The sequence below is a fragment of the Megalops cyprinoides genome, chromosome 22 (assembly GCF_013368585.1).
Source record: "Megalops cyprinoides isolate fMegCyp1 chromosome 22, fMegCyp1.pri, whole genome shotgun sequence".
Taxonomy (NCBI): Eukaryota; Metazoa; Chordata; class Actinopteri; order Elopiformes; family Megalopidae; genus Megalops; species Megalops cyprinoides.
The window spans coordinates 17,151,901-17,168,907 of record NC_050604.1 but is presented as its reverse complement, the minus strand read 5'-3'; the positions used below and the strand labels follow the sequence as shown (position 1 = coordinate 17,168,907).

Below are 17,007 nucleotides of genomic sequence, written 5' to 3'. Positions count from 1 at the left end.
TAGATTCAGTACAACTTAAAAACATTGGTGATGTCAGTCATTACATTAATACTGTTACTGTTCTTTGCAGTGTGTTCACTGGAGTGATGTGTACAGTACATTGCTCCATTGAACAGTATTATCATTAGTACATTACATACATGTATGAGTGCATACATACACAGACATAGGAAAGAGAAAGGAAAGGGCAAGAAAGAAGAGCTGTTGCATACCAAGATAGGAAGAGGGAGAACAATGGTGACAATGAAGCTTTGGTATCACTTGTCTTCTGTACAGCTAAGAAAAGTGGTGTAGTGTTTAAGGTATATTTGAATGTTATTTTGGAGGAAAGCTGTCTGTTTTAATGGCTGGAATGTTCACTGGGTAAGTTAAAAAGTGATCTGTTGAAATTCTGCCTTTATTTTTCAAGTTAATGTGTTTTAATATCTTCAAAATACTATAACATACTATAATACTTTAGTTATGGCAAGGGAGGTAACTAGGAAATTGGAGTGGGAGAATGAGTGACCTACAGCTGAAAGGTTACCAGCTACATAAAGAGGCAGATTTACAGGGGTGTCCTATCAAAGGATGCCAGCTAATTTTGCCACAAAATTTCCCAGAGGTGTTGGACAGGGGGCAAAGCCAGAGTGCACTCAAGTAATTATATGAGAGATTGTTGTTTCATTGTGAACATGTCTGTGTCGGGCAGTCAAATTACTAATAGCTTTATTTTTTGATGTGAGTCCAGAATCAGTCCTGACTTTGTATTTTAAGGCCTGTTTTATCTGTAGGTATTAAAAGGAGCATTGATCCAGGAGATTATATTTTGTTTAAGACCATTAAAAGGTTGTTTTCAAGCTGGTGATATAAGTGTGTTATGACTTTTTATTTCCAGTGTTCAAAAATAAATGGCTTGGCATTGATTATGAAAATGGGATTTGACCAGATGGGAGTCTGGATGTACAGAGTGAGATTACATCCTCAAGACTGTCAAGGTTACAACTGCAAAAAATTTTGAAGTTTGTTTTGTTTCATTGATGAAGGGAAGATCATGGACAGCTTATTGCTCTCAGAATGATCAATATCTTGTAATGCTAGGCAAAATGCATGGTACATTTGGTCAGTTCATTTGATTATGTATATTTTGATTGCCTGTGAGCACATTGTGTAGGAAGTTAGAAGCTGCTAGTCCACCATGGGTTTTCAATGGCTAAAATGTTTTTAATTAACATTGGGTTTTTTAATTCTGCCAGTGGAATGAGGTAATTATGAAGTCCAGAGTTACAAACCAGTGAGGCATGGCATAGACTAGGATCCTAGAGTATAGATACCACTTCATTTGTGGTAATATATTCTTTTTTTATAGTAGCTGTGCAGCTAATTAGAACAGAATAGTACAAAGTTCAAGCCACAAAGGTCACTGGTGTTTACTGTGATCTTTATACCTAAGTATTTGAAGTCGGAGGCAGACCATTTGAGGGGAAAATCCTCAGAGAGGGCATCCTAGTCTTTTAAGAAGTGGAAAGCCTGATTCGGTCCAGCTGACTGAATACCCAGAATATCTGCTGAGTGTTTCTTGCGGCCCTAATGACTGTGGATAATGAGGTTGAGGGCTGTTGAAGAAATAAGAGGGCATCATCAGCATATAAACTGATGTTATGATAAGACGTGCTCATTGTAACTCCCGCGATTCGGCTGCTCTGGAGAATAGCTGCTGCTTGTGGTTTGATGAAGGCGTAAAGCAGTGCAAATAATGAACCTGGTACGTCTGAATAATCGTAAAAAATATCTGGCCATTAGCGATGGCAGATTCTGTTGGGTAGTTGTATAGAACTTGAAATTAGTTTGTTCTTGCATAACTTATTACAAAGTGTTTTAGGGGGGAAAGGCAGGTTTTTGCCAAGGATTTGCTATTGGTGAGTCAATCTTTTTGGCTATGTTAATGATGTTGAAAAGACAGAGATATGTTTACGTACCATGGGTACATGCAAGGGGCTTAACAAGTGTATCTACAGCCATGCCAATCCTGCATATGAGCCTGTCATTACAATATTTACCTGGTTTATTGCACTCAATCAACATTTAAATTTGTTCATTTAACAGGCTGTTTTTTTAACCAAAAGGACATAAAAGGCCACTATGGCAAGAAACAAAAATTGGAGATAACAAGGGGTAATCACAGGCAACAAAACAAAAACAAAGCACTCAATGCTGACCCGAAAGTTTTGTTATTTGTAGAATTAATTCATGTTTGTGAGCAGTCACAAGTAGGTGGAGTTTCACAATTTTTAAGTAGGTGGAGTTGTTTGTTCTTTGCACAGACACTACAGAGCAACGTATTGATGTTAATTAATTAATGTTATCAAATTTTAATGTTAATGTATTGGTAGTAATGTATTGCTTTTAACTGTTAAATGAGTAACTGCTGTTATGTATTGTTGTATTGCAAGCAAAAACTCAAGAAAACCCTCAAGAGGACCCACCGTATTATAGTGCACTATAACAGTGACAGCTGACTTGAGATGCTCGTTGATACTTCCCATCTGTGCTCAACCACCCATTAGCATCCTGGTCAGAACTATGTTACAAGAAGAAAGAAAAATGTATTTTTTAATTAAGCCACAGATTGGTGAGTGCAGTTTGTTTGTAAAACTTTAGGTCTTGTATGAAAAGATCTGTCTGATGGAAGAGGGGAGGAGGTAGGCCAAATCCTCTGTGGGAAAACACAGACACTGATCCAGCTGAGTTTTTGTGGATGAGCTCGAATAACAGTTGTGCCAGTATTATCCCCTTCAAAGACAAGCTTTCAGAAAGAATGTTTACACTTTTAAGTCTGATGAGGAGCACACTACAGTTGAGTGGGCACATTTAAATTAGTTCCCAGCAACCATTGCATAGCCATTATTCTGGAGATGTTCTAAAGATTGCATATTTACTGTTCTAGGTTCACTATATTTTAATACATAGTTAACATATATATAATTATACATTAAGTACATTATATATAGTTACTTTGCATCACATTGTGATTGCGTTTTCCATAGCGATAGAATGGTCACAGAATGGCAAGTACTTTGATAAATATGTAAATGGTTTAAAAAAAAAGTTGCACTTTTTGGTCCCGTATCATGGTATTCTTTTCTTTTCTTTTTTCTTTGCCTTTTTCGCTGCCACAATTATGAATTTATTTCAGATCCAAAATGTGTAATACATATCAAATATATTGCCTTCAGTTGTTATATAAACTGTTTCGGTGTGATGCATCCTTGGCTTCACAACTGCATTGAAAAAGATCCTCAAGCATTATGAATTTATGTACCTCGTTTGAAAATAATTGAATTTTGTGACTTTTAATTGCCTTTGAGTGCTAATGATGTCACTAGATCAATGACTGCCTCTCCCAGCACTCTGTGAGTTTGGACCACCACCAGACACAGTCTGTAATTACGAAAACAAGTGATGCATTAAAACAAGTGGCACGTGGTGCCCACAGTGGAAGCCTTCTCATACTGCAAGCAGGAACTCCTTGTCTAAAGGCGAAAGAAGGAAACGAAAAATGCATATCAGACAGCAGAATGATTTCAAATGCATATAATATGGATTTCCTTCAGCAAAAGTCAGACTTAGGAAAACATAATTTTTTGTCATTGTAACATTTACATAGGCGAGAAGTGCATAAACGGATACTTTCTGTGAATCATCTCTGCTGATGTATTTCTAATGCTTCAATGCCGCAGAAGGATGTGCTGGATGTCAGAGAAACCCTGTGCGATTCAAGCATCCTGGCACTCCAGTGAATCAGTCACCATTTGCTAAGCGGCTTACAAGGACACCCAGGATAAGAGGGCTGCTGTGTGCCGCATCTCCATTTTCAGTTTTTACACACCGCGATTAACATAAAGAAGCAGGATTTAAATACGCTGTAATGAAGACTGCTCATCCTGCAGAACATATATATATATATATATATATATATATATATATATATATATATATATATATATATATATATATATATATATAAACCCAGGAAAAAAAAATCATTGTTTTCTGAGACAGCTGATGACATGCTGCTGGCCTCATCAAAGGCATGTTTCATTCTGTCTTAGTCTGAACTGGGTAGATGTGCAGACGCTTCTGGTGAAATTATGATTATTCTGAAGGTGATAATATACAGTGGCAAGTGATTTTGCACAACAAGAAGAAACAATCAGTGACAGGTTGCATGGCTAACTAGTTTCAGATGTGTGTAAATGTATATAAAGATAATCCTACACAATTATCCATATGGTCCATATACTGCATGTCTTCTCTCTGCCTGCAACTGTTTGCATATGATCTTGTCATTTCTGCCATTCCAATTTTAGTCCTTTTAAACATTCAATGCTGTCTTTTTTTTACAGATTCCTCCAAAGGTATGTCCATGAACTGCTGTTCTTTAACATTTCAGAAGCCCATAAAGCTAATGAGATCAGGCTAAGCCACAATACACAGAACAACAGATGCTATGCATATCTTTGAAAAGGGCAGTGAGGGCTTTTCTCTGAAAACAGCATTCGGTTGGCCATACCAAGCGGATACGAATCTGCTTCATAAAGAATGTCTGTTTGCTGCATACCTGGCCTGCCTGAACACTTGCCCTCAGTTTCATTTTCAAAAATTTATGAGCTTGAACTCATTCCTAGGAACTTTATTTCAAGATTCTACTGACATCAAAAAGTAAAATAATACTAGTAAAGTGAGCTAGTGATTTTTTTAACAGAGAGAGCTCTTCCAGGCACTTTAAGAGATTGTCTCTGTCAGAACTGGAAGAACAGAATGTGTGCAGGAGGCCATATCCTGTGAGCGCTGGTTCTCCATAAATACTCCTCACCCCGTCCCTTGTCTACTGGCTCCTGCCGAGTCTGTTTTTGGCCTGTCTTGTGAGGGGTGGACTGCCCGAAGTACTTCATGTTCTGCCCGCTCAGTTTCACTTTTACCACTCATTTTTCATTTAAGTGGGTGACTCAATATGCACAAATGTGCCAGGCCAAGCACAAAAAATATATACCATCAAATCCATCTATAATGTTGAGGGAGTGCAGGCCTCCACTCTGAATATGGGCTTTGCCATATTTAACCCGCAGTAAGTAAGCACAGTTTAAAAAATTGCTAGTGGCTCTGAACATATTTTAAAGCAGTCAGGGAGTTGGCCCAAGGGTCACGCTTTGCTGAAATTAAAAAAAAAGACAGACGTTTTACAGGCACCTGGCGATATTTGAATCCCTCACACCTTTATTTACTGTGCACCTCTAGCTAATGAAAGTTACAATCAATAATCAATAAATCAATCTGAGACCGGACCCCCACATATTCTGCTGAGGGGTAAAAAAAAGTCTGAAAAGTTGTTTTTTTTTCCAGACAGGGGTACTTTTAATTAATGTGAATGCTGTCGTAATGTTTGTCTACAAGGTTACAAGCAAATTCATTAGCTTCATGGCTTTTTTCCATCTTCTGACTTTGCGGCACTTTCCTTCCCCTGCTGATGCAACACCTTTAGTTTTCAGCTTCAGAGGAGGCGTGTGTGTGTCTGGCTGATGTCCCCTCACAAAGTGCGTCTTGTATTTTTATTTGCTTTTTGTTTGTACACTCACATTTAATGAGTTGAAAATATTTCCCTCATTGAGATTGCTTACAGGTCTATTGCATTACTTTTTATGTAACAGAGGTATGTCTATTATTGCAGAGGTTTACAATGCTACCTACTTACAACATATGATTCCAAAATCCGTGTATAGTTTGTTAATTATGCAGATATCACCTGTTTTAGTTTAGTTGATGTCCATCATTTGCAGAAAGGTTGTTAGATGTACGCAGACAAAGGGTTCACTACCATAAAGCCTAAATGATCTGTTATTGGCAAAAAGATAATCTGTCATGATAATTGCGAATTTTGTATAATTACATGGGTCTGTCTGAACCTTCCATTGAGCTGAAAAGGAGAAAAAACAATTCTGTATTAAAATTAAAAATAATTTTTAAAACTTAAGACAGCAGCCCCTATAAAAAAGCATAAGCTGAGCTTTCCTGTTTTACATTTAAGCAGAGACTATATTTCCTGGCACAAGCAGGATAGAAATGAAGTTTTCTGCTGCAGTCAAGACTAATGGTACTCTCCTGCTGGGAGTAAAGTGAATTTTACTTCCAATCTGCCTACATTAAGAGCCTTCAATTTGTCTTCAACCTCTCTTGCTGCAATAGTCATACTTCACCCACAGCTTGATTGATTTGCCATCTCATCTGTACCGTACACAAACAGGCTGCCTTTTAAGCATTTCATTTCTTTTAATTAATGAATATAGCATTTATGTATGGATTTTCTTTCTGTGGGGGAGCTGGTGGCATTTTTCAGTGTATTTTACATCGCACTCATATTGTATGCAGTGTTACATAAATCCGTAGTTGTCTTTCATTTTAAAGTCCTTTTGCTCATTCACTTCTAGGACTTTGGAGATGATGGGTCCCTCTACATAACAAAGGTGACCACAACTCACATGGGCAACTACAGCTGTCACGCTGAAGGGTACGAGCAGCTGTCCCAGACTCACCTCCTTCAAGTGAACGGTATGGGAAACACATCTGCTAGACCTCTTAAACTATCTGTGCCATGAACCTGCACCCACCCTTTCCAGTAGCCAAATCCACAGTTTATTTGCAATATAGGTATTAATGCCTTAACAGTTAAGAGGTAAGTAAGTATATCAGCATTCATTCAGTATTTAATTCATATACATGAGTGTTCTTATGAACTAGAACTTTAGTTTGTTCTAAAGATAAGATAGTACTTTATTAATCCAAAAAGGACACTGCTTTGTCAACAGTCAAGCGCATAACATAAAACAATAGAACAATGAAAAATGCAGGTACCAGGTATTCATACACGTAAGAGTAAATTAAAGCACTGCACCAATAAAATAACATATCAAAAAAAGAAATATTGTTTAATGCACCTTTGAGAAATAAAGATATCTGAGACAATAGGGTGAATTCTCTGGTTCTCACTGCGATTCTCTGTGGTTCTCAGTGGATAGTCAGGATAGCTGCACTGTCTGCCCGCCTTCCATGAGGACACAAACAGACATGCCCTTTGTTGCCCGTGAAGTCAAGCGAGATCCAGTAGTCATCGGGATTTCACAGCTACTCGGGGGACAGGGTGGCCTTGTGTGTACTGTTGCCAACCCTGCAGAGGGAAGTCATCAGAAGTGGGGTTTTTTTTTTTTTTTTTTTACAAATGTCACTAGACTCAGAGGTTATCTAGAGGAAAAAGTAGCTGATTTATACACAGTTTCTTCATTTAGGGGCATTGTGGTGTTGTAACAAATCCAAAAAACATTACTTTTTGTTACTTGGTAAAAATATATCCTGAAAATTATGTATAAAAATTACGATTATGCAGTTAATTCTTCTCAATCAGTTGACAAAATCTGTAAGCTGGCAATATTGCCAATGTGGGCTGCAGCAGAGAAGTGTAGCAGGCAAGCACTTCTCTGATCGTTTAAGTTGGCCTCAGGACATCTGTTTAGAGTGATAACTGTTGCTGAAAAATGTATGTCGCAGCACGCTGATTACTCTGCGCTCTGGAGGGGATTCCAAGAATTAGAGTTTATACCTTACTCACTATTTAAATTAACTGCAATGCATTCCTTGGTATAGCAAGGAAGCAAAATATGAGCCTGGCAGTCATTTAAATTGATTAAGAATTCTGTGACCGAAAAAAGTGACACGTTCAAATTTGTGGCTCGAACTTTGTGACAAACGTCACTATGGTTACACCGGGGGGGAGTGAATGGGAGAGGTTTAAGCATTTTACAGCACATTTCACTTTCACATTTAAACAGTGTGGAGCTGAATTATTCGAAAGAGCGCACAGTGCTCTCAGAGAAAAACCACTGCCACAAACAACAAGACGCCTCACAGATGTTCAGACAAAGCAAAAAAAAAAAAATAAATAAATGCGCCATGTTCTTTAAATAGGCAATCCCAAGTCTCTGCCGAGGAGCTGTGAGGAAACTGAGAAATGAATGTTAGGCTAGTGAGATTTCCAGAGACATTGTCAGCATGACTGTGATGCTCGGGGACCCCCGTCCAAGGTAGCGTTGAGCATTTGCAAGTCATCTGCATACTAGATTGATACAAGACTGAACTGTGGCAGAACACCTGTCAGTGCTACCTAAGGGACGCTCTCTCGCTGTCTGAATTCCCCGTGCTGTGGGATGGGGGGACCACGTCTCTCTTTCATTCCAGTGCTTTGGGTTAGTAATGAATTGTCCTTTAAAAGAATCACATAAGTTGATGTGTGTTCAGGTTTAGCTGTTTGTTGGCAGTCATTACTGCACAGCCCATGCCATACAGTATGTGCTTTCTTGAAGAAGTAATTTGCATCATAAAGTAAATATGGAATGGAGTAGGAAATTTCGGTTTGGAAGAATATTCTTGTAGCTGATTTAGTATCATTTAGTATCAGGGTCTATGTGGTTGTTAAAGGACAGATTCGTAAGACGAACAGAGACCATTGTTTCATGTCTCATTTTGTGGTGGGATCATAATAACAAAAAAAAAAAAATACAAAACGTCTTTATTGTGAGTTCTCACCTCTTCTGAAAACGTGACAGACTTGCTAGCCGCGTGGCGTGGACTCAGGCAGATTACCCATGGTGGCGGGAGCAGATGGCACCCCTGGCGCCCTCTCTCCACCGGTTTGGGCGGTGCACCCTCCTGCAGCGCGCGTTCAAGGAGCCGCTCTCTCTGGAGGAAGGACTCCGTGGAGCTATGCCAAGAAAGGAGAAAAAAAAAAGCAGTCTGTCCGGGCATTGATTAGATTTGTCATCCATAAAAAAGACAGATGATGTATATTTAATAAGGAACACATATACAGTACAGTCCCAGAGATTTTATTGTGATATGTCAGGGCAAATGTATGGCCACAGCCATATCCGTACACAGTCAATTGTTACCGCTTAATATACAGTTGTGCCAGCTTTGATATTGAAATCCCAGGTGCTGCTATACTAAGTATGCCCTCAACTCAGCTAAGGCATTTTAATTTGAAGCAGTAACAGCCAAGTCACTGTTTCTTTATTTACATATTTTTACATGTATCATTCAATCATGAATTTTTCTATTCATTTAGATATCTACTGACGTATAACATCGCTTTACCAGGTGAATCAATGTGACTTCATTACATACACTATATGCTGGAGATGCATTCAATCCCATTGATAATATGTTGATTTCGATCAAAGGGCTCAGGGAGTTTGACATACTGGCCATATTTACAATTACCGTATTTAAAAGGTCGTCTTCTCCCTTCAGTGGGCACTGTGAGCGTGCTCAGTGCCGGCCTGTTTCTCCATGTCTGCACTGACCAATGCTCTCCCTGCTTTATCTTCCTGTCCACAGTCCCCCCTGTCATCCAGGTGCACCCAGAGAGCCAGGCCAGAGAGCCGGGTGTCACCGCCAGTCTCAGGTGCCACGCAGAGGGCATCCCCAACCCACAGCTGGCCTGGCTGAAGAACGGCATGGATATCACCACAAAGCTGTCCAAACAGCTAACTCTACAAGGTATTGTTTTATTCCTCACTGAAAAATCTCTCTCTCTCTCTCTCTCTCTCTCTTTCTCTGTCTCCCTCTTTCTATATATATATAGTGTGTATTATATATATGGTTGTCTGCCAGTAGTATTCACTGGTCAAAGTGAATTCTGTAACATGAGCCAGTCACCTGATGTAACTGTAAGTGGCAACACAAGCAGTAAAAATGAAATAAAAATGTATGGTCTGCAAGGATCTAAGGAAAGAAACACATCTTCAAATCTGTGTGGTTCAGTACCAGCACTACAGACAGTCTTACGCAGTATGAGTGCTACATCATTTGATTGCTCTCTAAAACTGTAATCTGGCCCAAGGGGTTTGCAAACCCCACCCTCCCAGTCCCGGGTAAACAAATCAGTATGTCTCTCCAAAGGAGACTGTGGATGTGGCAACATGATGACGCCATGCTGAGAACTGTCAATGCGGATCATTCTTAAGTTTTATGCAGCTGGACAGGTGTGCCAGGCTTGTACACACTGAGACGGAAAAAAACCACACACAAACTATGTCAGCATGTCATCAGCTTTTGAGTAAGAGGCCAGCTTTGATCGCCGCCTCCGCCGCGGCCAGGCAAAATCAGAGGAACGAGGCGTATGAACAGCGGCTTTCAGCCACTGAGTGTGACTGCGTGTTAAAAGTCTCTAGGCGGGTGGCAGTGTAACATAGTGGTACAGAGCAGGGCTTGTAACAGAAAGGTTGCTGGTTCGGTTCTCCTGCTGGGGCACTGCTGCTGTACTCTTGGGCAACCCAGAACTGCCTCAGTAAATATCCAGTTGAATAAATGGAAAACATTTAATTGTAACCGATGTAAGTCATTCTGGATAAGAGTGTGTGCTAAATGACAGTAGTGTAATGTAGGCCCTCACAGTTTGGATAAGAGTGTGTGCTAATTGACAACAGTGTAATGCAGACCCTCACAGTTCTGTGTTTGGCACAGCTAACGGGAGCGAGGTCCACATAAGCAACGTCCGCTATGAGGACACTGGAGCGTACACGTGCATCGCAAAGAACAAAGCGGGTGTGGACGAGGACATCTCCTCACTGTTCGTGGAGGATTCTGCCAGAAAGACACGTGAGTATCACTAATCATATGTGCAGTGACGCTTATGCAGCGGCAAAACACAGAACTCTCAATGAAAATCAATATTGTGACACTAACACAAAGTAGATCTGGAAACCACATTTGACTGGCCAGTCTGGTCAGGCTCTTGCGCAGAGAGGCCTAATCACAGTCCTGGAAATTGACCAGCTCTCTTTTAAACCACTAACAATCTCAGAACAGGGAGAAGTGGATAAATAATTACAATTAAAGCAGTGATTTGCTGAATCAAATTCCTCAGCAATGGGTTGGAAGGAAGCCCTTTTGGCCCTCCTGGAACAGGACAAGACAGGAAGCCCTAATGTATTCGGCATATTTGTCACAGATTGTGTTCATAATTTTCTCTCTGGTTATTATTGATTGATCTGTCTTGCAGAAATGCATACATCAGCACACCACTTAGTCATGACATTTCATAAAGTGCCTTGAGATGAATATGTGTGCTGTACATACTGGTAGAATGTGTACAGCACATACATGAAGTATGGGCTATTATAAAAAATAACCCAACATTTGCTCTGCAGTCTCTGGTATTGTGCAGTGCTGCTCGTCTGTCTTTGATGGTGGATTACAGATTTCATCGGACCCTTCTATATTAGATATCATTCAGTTGTGCTTCTATTCATCCATTTTGCCATTAGAATAAGAGTGCACTCTGTATTAAAATTAGTCAGCACTGTTTTGTTTTGTTTTCGTTTTACCCTTCAAGTGCAGTGATCAATGGGAAAATAAACTCCAGTGTAATTTTGTTCATAGATTAAAAATGCTGACTGTTTTATGGCATTTTGTTTTACAGCAAGAGACGATAATTAAGTCAGGACCGTTCGATTTGGAATTGCATTCACAGAGATAACTGCTGTTCAGTGCTCAAGTCTGAAACTGTTGAAGATCTATGGTGATCATGCGACAGCAAGCTGTTTACTAATGCCAAAGAAGTGCTTGTTTTATCTTTCCCAACACAATTATTTCCCAGACTGCTTCATGCATTGTGGCAAATGACCTGTGAATGATATCACATGTTGTGCATCGCATTCACAACACTTTTCTTTGCTGTGTTACTATAGTCACCTTTTGAGGCAATTTATTGCTTCCTTACACTCAAATGCCTTGATGTCTGTATGGAGTTTAAATCATGAAATTTGTCAGGCGCATGCATTAATATTCATGCTTAGAGAGCTGTCTCATCTTCCACTGTTATTGGTAAATGACATTCAAGACCCGTGCACGCAGGGGCAATGGCTTGGAAGAATTCAGCCACTGAAATGTATGCGTCTTTCTCAGTGACTTTTCTTCATTCATACTTTAAATGGTGGTGTTAACAGCCTGCTCACGGCCACAAGCTGAGGCCTTCGCTGTGTAATCTGCTAAAGCCACAGTTCCTTCGCCACTGCAGGGTCAGCCCAGGTGTAGCCACAGATCAAATGAGCCAAGAAGTCTGGGTCAAAGGTCATCCATCACAAAGCATTCTACAGCCTGGACATCCTGGAGATAATGAAACTATAGAGTGATATAGTGACATAAGTGATAGCTTCATTCAAATTTGTATTATATTTGAGTAAAGTGGGGTGAGTTTGATTTAAATGATTTACATATCAGAAAATACATGAATAAATAGGGTTCCAGTGTGTCTGATGTTGCTGTAGGTTCATTCAACTATCAGTGTTCTCATCATGTAAATGGCTCTGTGTTGAGTTTGGTTTATTGTTTGTGCAGCAAGCTTCCATCCTCATTAAACTGTGTAAACATATTCATTGAAACACAACCACGGAAATGTCAGCTACAGCTATGACATGGTGAAATGAGTATTAGGCCAAAAATCCACTGCAGTTTGAATTTCTGTCAGAAGATTTGGCCTGAGCCCGGGTCATCGTCAAGTAGGATGTTTCTGTGTCACCCCTGGAGGGAGGCCTGGCTTGCAGTTTTTGTCCCTGAGCATGACAATCAATTTATTCTCATCTCACTTCGCTGCTGTCTCTGCTTGCCTAAATTCTGAAGTGCTCTTTTGATGTGCTAAATTTTTAGGGCTGCTTTCAATTGTATGATGTTATGCATACACACAACTTTTGAGTCAAACAATCTAGTGTAGCAGTGGCCAGCAGGGCTGTGTACAAGTGAAGATCTTGTAAAATTCATAGCCATTACCGTTTGGCAAGGTACTTAACCTGAATTGCGTCAGTAAATATCCTGTATTATAAATATTATAAAATATTCTGTCCATTGTTTAAATGGGTGAAATGGAAAAAATGGTAAAATATGTGATTTTAAGAGTGTTTGCAAACATACCTTGGAATTAAGTAGCCATATTTGATGTATTGTAGCTTTGCATTGGTACAAACATGTTAGTCTTATTGAACTTGCCACCCATCGTCAGTAACGCCATATTTGCACCCAGAAATCTGTCTTCACCACAGTCATAACATTGAGAGACTCCTGATCCCATTGCAGATTTAGCTTTGACATTTTTACATATATACAGACATTAGTGCAATTTTCTGTATTCAAACCAGAAACAAGCAATCAGCAGAGCTGTCAGATTCCAAGACACACAAGCTCACCAAGATTAAATGTTTTAAGAGCAGTTCAAAAAGCAGATGTTGTATAGACAGGCATTGTGATATGACTTTTAAAATGAAAATAAATATATGTTAACATCACCATGTTGTCACTACTTGCAGTTATGACTTAAGCAATTCATGAAACCATACTTGGTGGTCGAGGGTGTACAGTTCCAAGCACAGTTCACTCCTGCCCAACTTCCACTGTGTTAGCTAACAGTATGTGTACATGCAGATAACTAAGTTTTTTTTAAAAAAAATAAATAAATAAATAAATAAATAAATAAAGGCATTCATAAAGAGCCCTATTCAATACTTACTTGCTCTGAACAGGAGTAACTTGAACTATTATTTAAACTGGCCTCAATACTGTTATAGCAAATGAGTGCTTTAAGTACAGTAGCATTTGCATTGCATTTTACTAGTACTAAAATTGCTGTTTGCACAGTTTAACTTACAAAGCACTGTAAAATGAATAAAGCTTTGTGAGATTTGTGTATGTGTGAGGTGTCTGTAGTATAAGATATATAAAAGATGATTTTATAGTAATTTGTTCATAGCTTCAACAAAAAACACCCTTAGCAATAGCTTTTTTCTCAGACCTAAAGGTGTTACATCTGCAAAAAAATATAATAGAAATAAAATTAACCCTTTTGCTTACAAGCATCATCTGCAGCTACAACAAGCATGATCAGTCCTTGCAGAATATTTGCCAAACTGATTCAGTGAAATTCTTATAATAATAATTTTAAAATCGCAGATAAATAATTACACTGTGCCACTGTGCCACAGAGCACCGTGGTTTTTAGTTGAGATGTGTGTGATGTTTAGATGGTCTTGACTCTGCAGGGCCCACTAGTGGAGAGGAAACGGACATGCATGTGCATAGTGAGACCAGGATAGGATGTCAGATAACTTTTTTATGAGCAATGTCACATGGTCCCAGGAGACCCAAGTGCTGGCTCTGGTAAGACAAATCTCACTGTGCCAGCACTGCCTGGTGCTGCTGGTCGTCAGGGGCAACTCAGACATGTACATCTGTGCTTAGATGACACACCCTATGAGGATGGTTACTCCCTATGTATACCCAAACAAACCATGTGTTGTAGTCTGTCTATAGAAATATATTAGCGTTGTGTAGAGGTGTGCATGTCTTCTGTTTGTACAGATAATGTGTGTCTTGCATATGTGTGTTATATATGTGTGTTTGTTTTATATATGAATATATTATTACATATATTACTTATGTATGGGTGTTTACATGCTTTCTTCTGCATGTGACTTTACTATTATCTAAGACCAACCCCTCACAGCAAATTTGCTGGAATATGAAGAAATACCCAATACCCAACAGGCCACTTGGCAAGCATATTTTGGAGCAATATCCAAAATAACTCGTCTTTGTTGATTAACAATTAGGAATGATCAAAAAACAATTAAGAATGATTTCAAGGTGCATTTACCCCCTTAGACAATATTTTAGAAAGAAACAGTTGTTGTGTATTTACAATGGGCGAGTTCTACACAGGTAAACTCACCCTTTCAGCATTCAAGTGATCTGAAATGCTGAAACAAAGACATGACTGTCACAAGCAAAAGGAGGATCAAATTGTTTGCTCAGCTTGAATTCTCTGAGTGATTTCATAGTGCCCATTTAGCTGCGGCACTTGTCCTAGATGACACCTACTTTATCTCTCCAGGGGTTGTAATACCTTTCACCTGACCACCAAACAGGTTACTGAGGCAACAGATAGCATTGCAATAACAATGACACAACAAAGACGTTCTGTAATGCCACTGGATTATTACACCCTCCTCTATATAATGATATTACTCAAACAGAACCATTTCCCGGAATGGGGTGAAAACTGACCTGTAACTGACCTCAACGCTTTTTTACAATTTGCATTAAAAGTATTGCATAAATGATCATATACCATAAAATTAGGTGAACAATTGTTATGGAGCACTTACTGTAACAGATTTCAAAAGAAAAAGTAACAGCCGTCCCATCACCCTCAAAATAACAAGAAAGTCGGTTATGAATCATGGAAAAAGCTTTTAGTTTTGCCCTCTTGTACAGGCATATTTTCCTCTCCACAAACTCTTTGTGACTATAAAGCTGTCCAGTCACACCTTTTGAGAGCACGTCTGAGTGCACTTTCTGCTGTCCGTTTGACTGGACACACGAGACGGACATCCGGAGCTAAACGCGATCCGCTGGCCACGTTACATTTCCTGCATTCCCACCGGTTTTCATCTGTCGGACAATATCCTGTGTTGAAGACCGTCTCTGGAACACAGCGCATCAGCGGCTGCCAACAGGCTGTGGAATCACATAAACTAAGGTGTTCGGGCCTCTAATCTGAAGTGCCAGGTAGCCGGTATTCCCGCCTTGCCCTCCATGATAATTACCTCCTGTGCTTTCTTCAATGATCTTCAATAGTTCTCCGGGCATGAGTGAATGTCAGTGTGGCCACCTTGTGCTTAGTGAAATGAACAGGGATATCTCTTTTGAGGCGGGCAGGATGCCTGTGTGTAGGAGATAAAATAACCTGTGCTTTCACATTCTCTCTCAGACCTTGGAGTAGGCACATCCTTTGCATAGAACTGAGGCCAGGATGCATTGATCTCCATTTTCCTGTTCCATCTAACTCTGAGGGATTGAAGGACATTTGCCCTCCAGCGCATGTTCACTCAATTTAGCCGATGCTGTCAGATAGCAAGCCCTCTTTAAAGGTGCTTCAGGGCCATTATTGCCAGCGCCCCTTGTGCCTGGCGGGAATTAACATTTGAACGTTCTGACCACCTCGCTTCCCCCAATATCAACATAAAAGAAGGTGGAAAAGCACTGGGAGAAATGATAAAATTGCACCGGGCTGATGAAGCTGTCATTGTGCAGGTAGATGAAATAAGAAAGTGTGGAACAGCAGTTGAGAGGGTTGCCGTATCAAAGTCAGAGTGGTTTTCTACCACTGTACCCTTGAGCAAGGTTTTCAACCTGAATTGCTTCAGCACATATTCAGCTGTATAAATGGAGATTTTTCACTATGTAGCAAATGTGCAGGTACTGTAGTTGCCCTTGATAAGGGTGTCTGCTAAGCTAATAAATAGTGTAATGAGTCAATTTGGGGGCTTAAGATAACTGACGTTTAATTGAAAATCATAGAAATTGTTATTTTTTAATTTTATCAGATCTACTCATTTTGGAAATTCCCCCTCTTTACATTACAATCTTTTCAAATCATTGACTGAAAATTTATTCGATTTTTTTTTTTTATTTTGTGTTGATTTGATTTTGTGATGAGAATGTATTATTGCTAGTTATAATTTAGTCATACAGGAATGCTTTTATGTCTTTTCTGAATGAGGGCACATATACAGTACTGCTTACTCCACTGTTATATTTTGTCTCAGGCTGTGTACTGTAGATCCATATTTTATTTATGTGTCTTAATCAAATTGTAATGGAAAACCATCCATCAACAGATCCCGCAGCTGAAAACAATGTCACCAGGATTCCACCCCTTGCATTTTTATATTCCCTGCATTTCAAACAACAAACATGAAGCTCTGCTAAATATTTCACACCTGACTCACTCCAGAGTTGGTGAAATGTTATGCTTTGTCAGTAAAAAAAAAAGAAGGAAAAAAAAGAGGAAAAGGACTGTCTGTATATTACAACTTTTCTGACACCAATTATCTTTTCAAAACATGAGATTCAATCTTTTTTTTCTTG

The 17,007-nt window shown here is 39.4% G+C and overlaps 1 protein-coding gene across 7 annotated transcripts in view; it reads left to right on the top strand.

The window, feature by feature from the left end:
• LOC118769776 (follistatin-related protein 5-like) overlaps positions 1–17,007 on the top strand; it is a 119,080-nt gene that overhangs the window by 82,817 nt on the left and 19,256 nt on the right. For 4 of the 7 annotated variants that reach the window (XM_036517085.1, XM_036517088.1, XM_036517082.1 and 1 more), the window contains exons 8-11: positions 4,386–4,397; positions 6,465–6,585; positions 9,424–9,585; positions 10,552–10,686. In XM_036517085.1, the coding sequence (XP_036372978.1) occupies positions 4,386–4,397; positions 6,465–6,585; positions 9,424–9,585; positions 10,552–10,686 (430 nt within the window). The remainder of the gene's footprint in view (positions 1–4,385; positions 4,398–6,464; positions 6,586–9,423; positions 9,586–10,551; positions 10,687–17,007) is intronic. The other 3 variants (XM_036517089.1, XM_036517087.1, XM_036517086.1) reach the window with 1 other exon arrangement.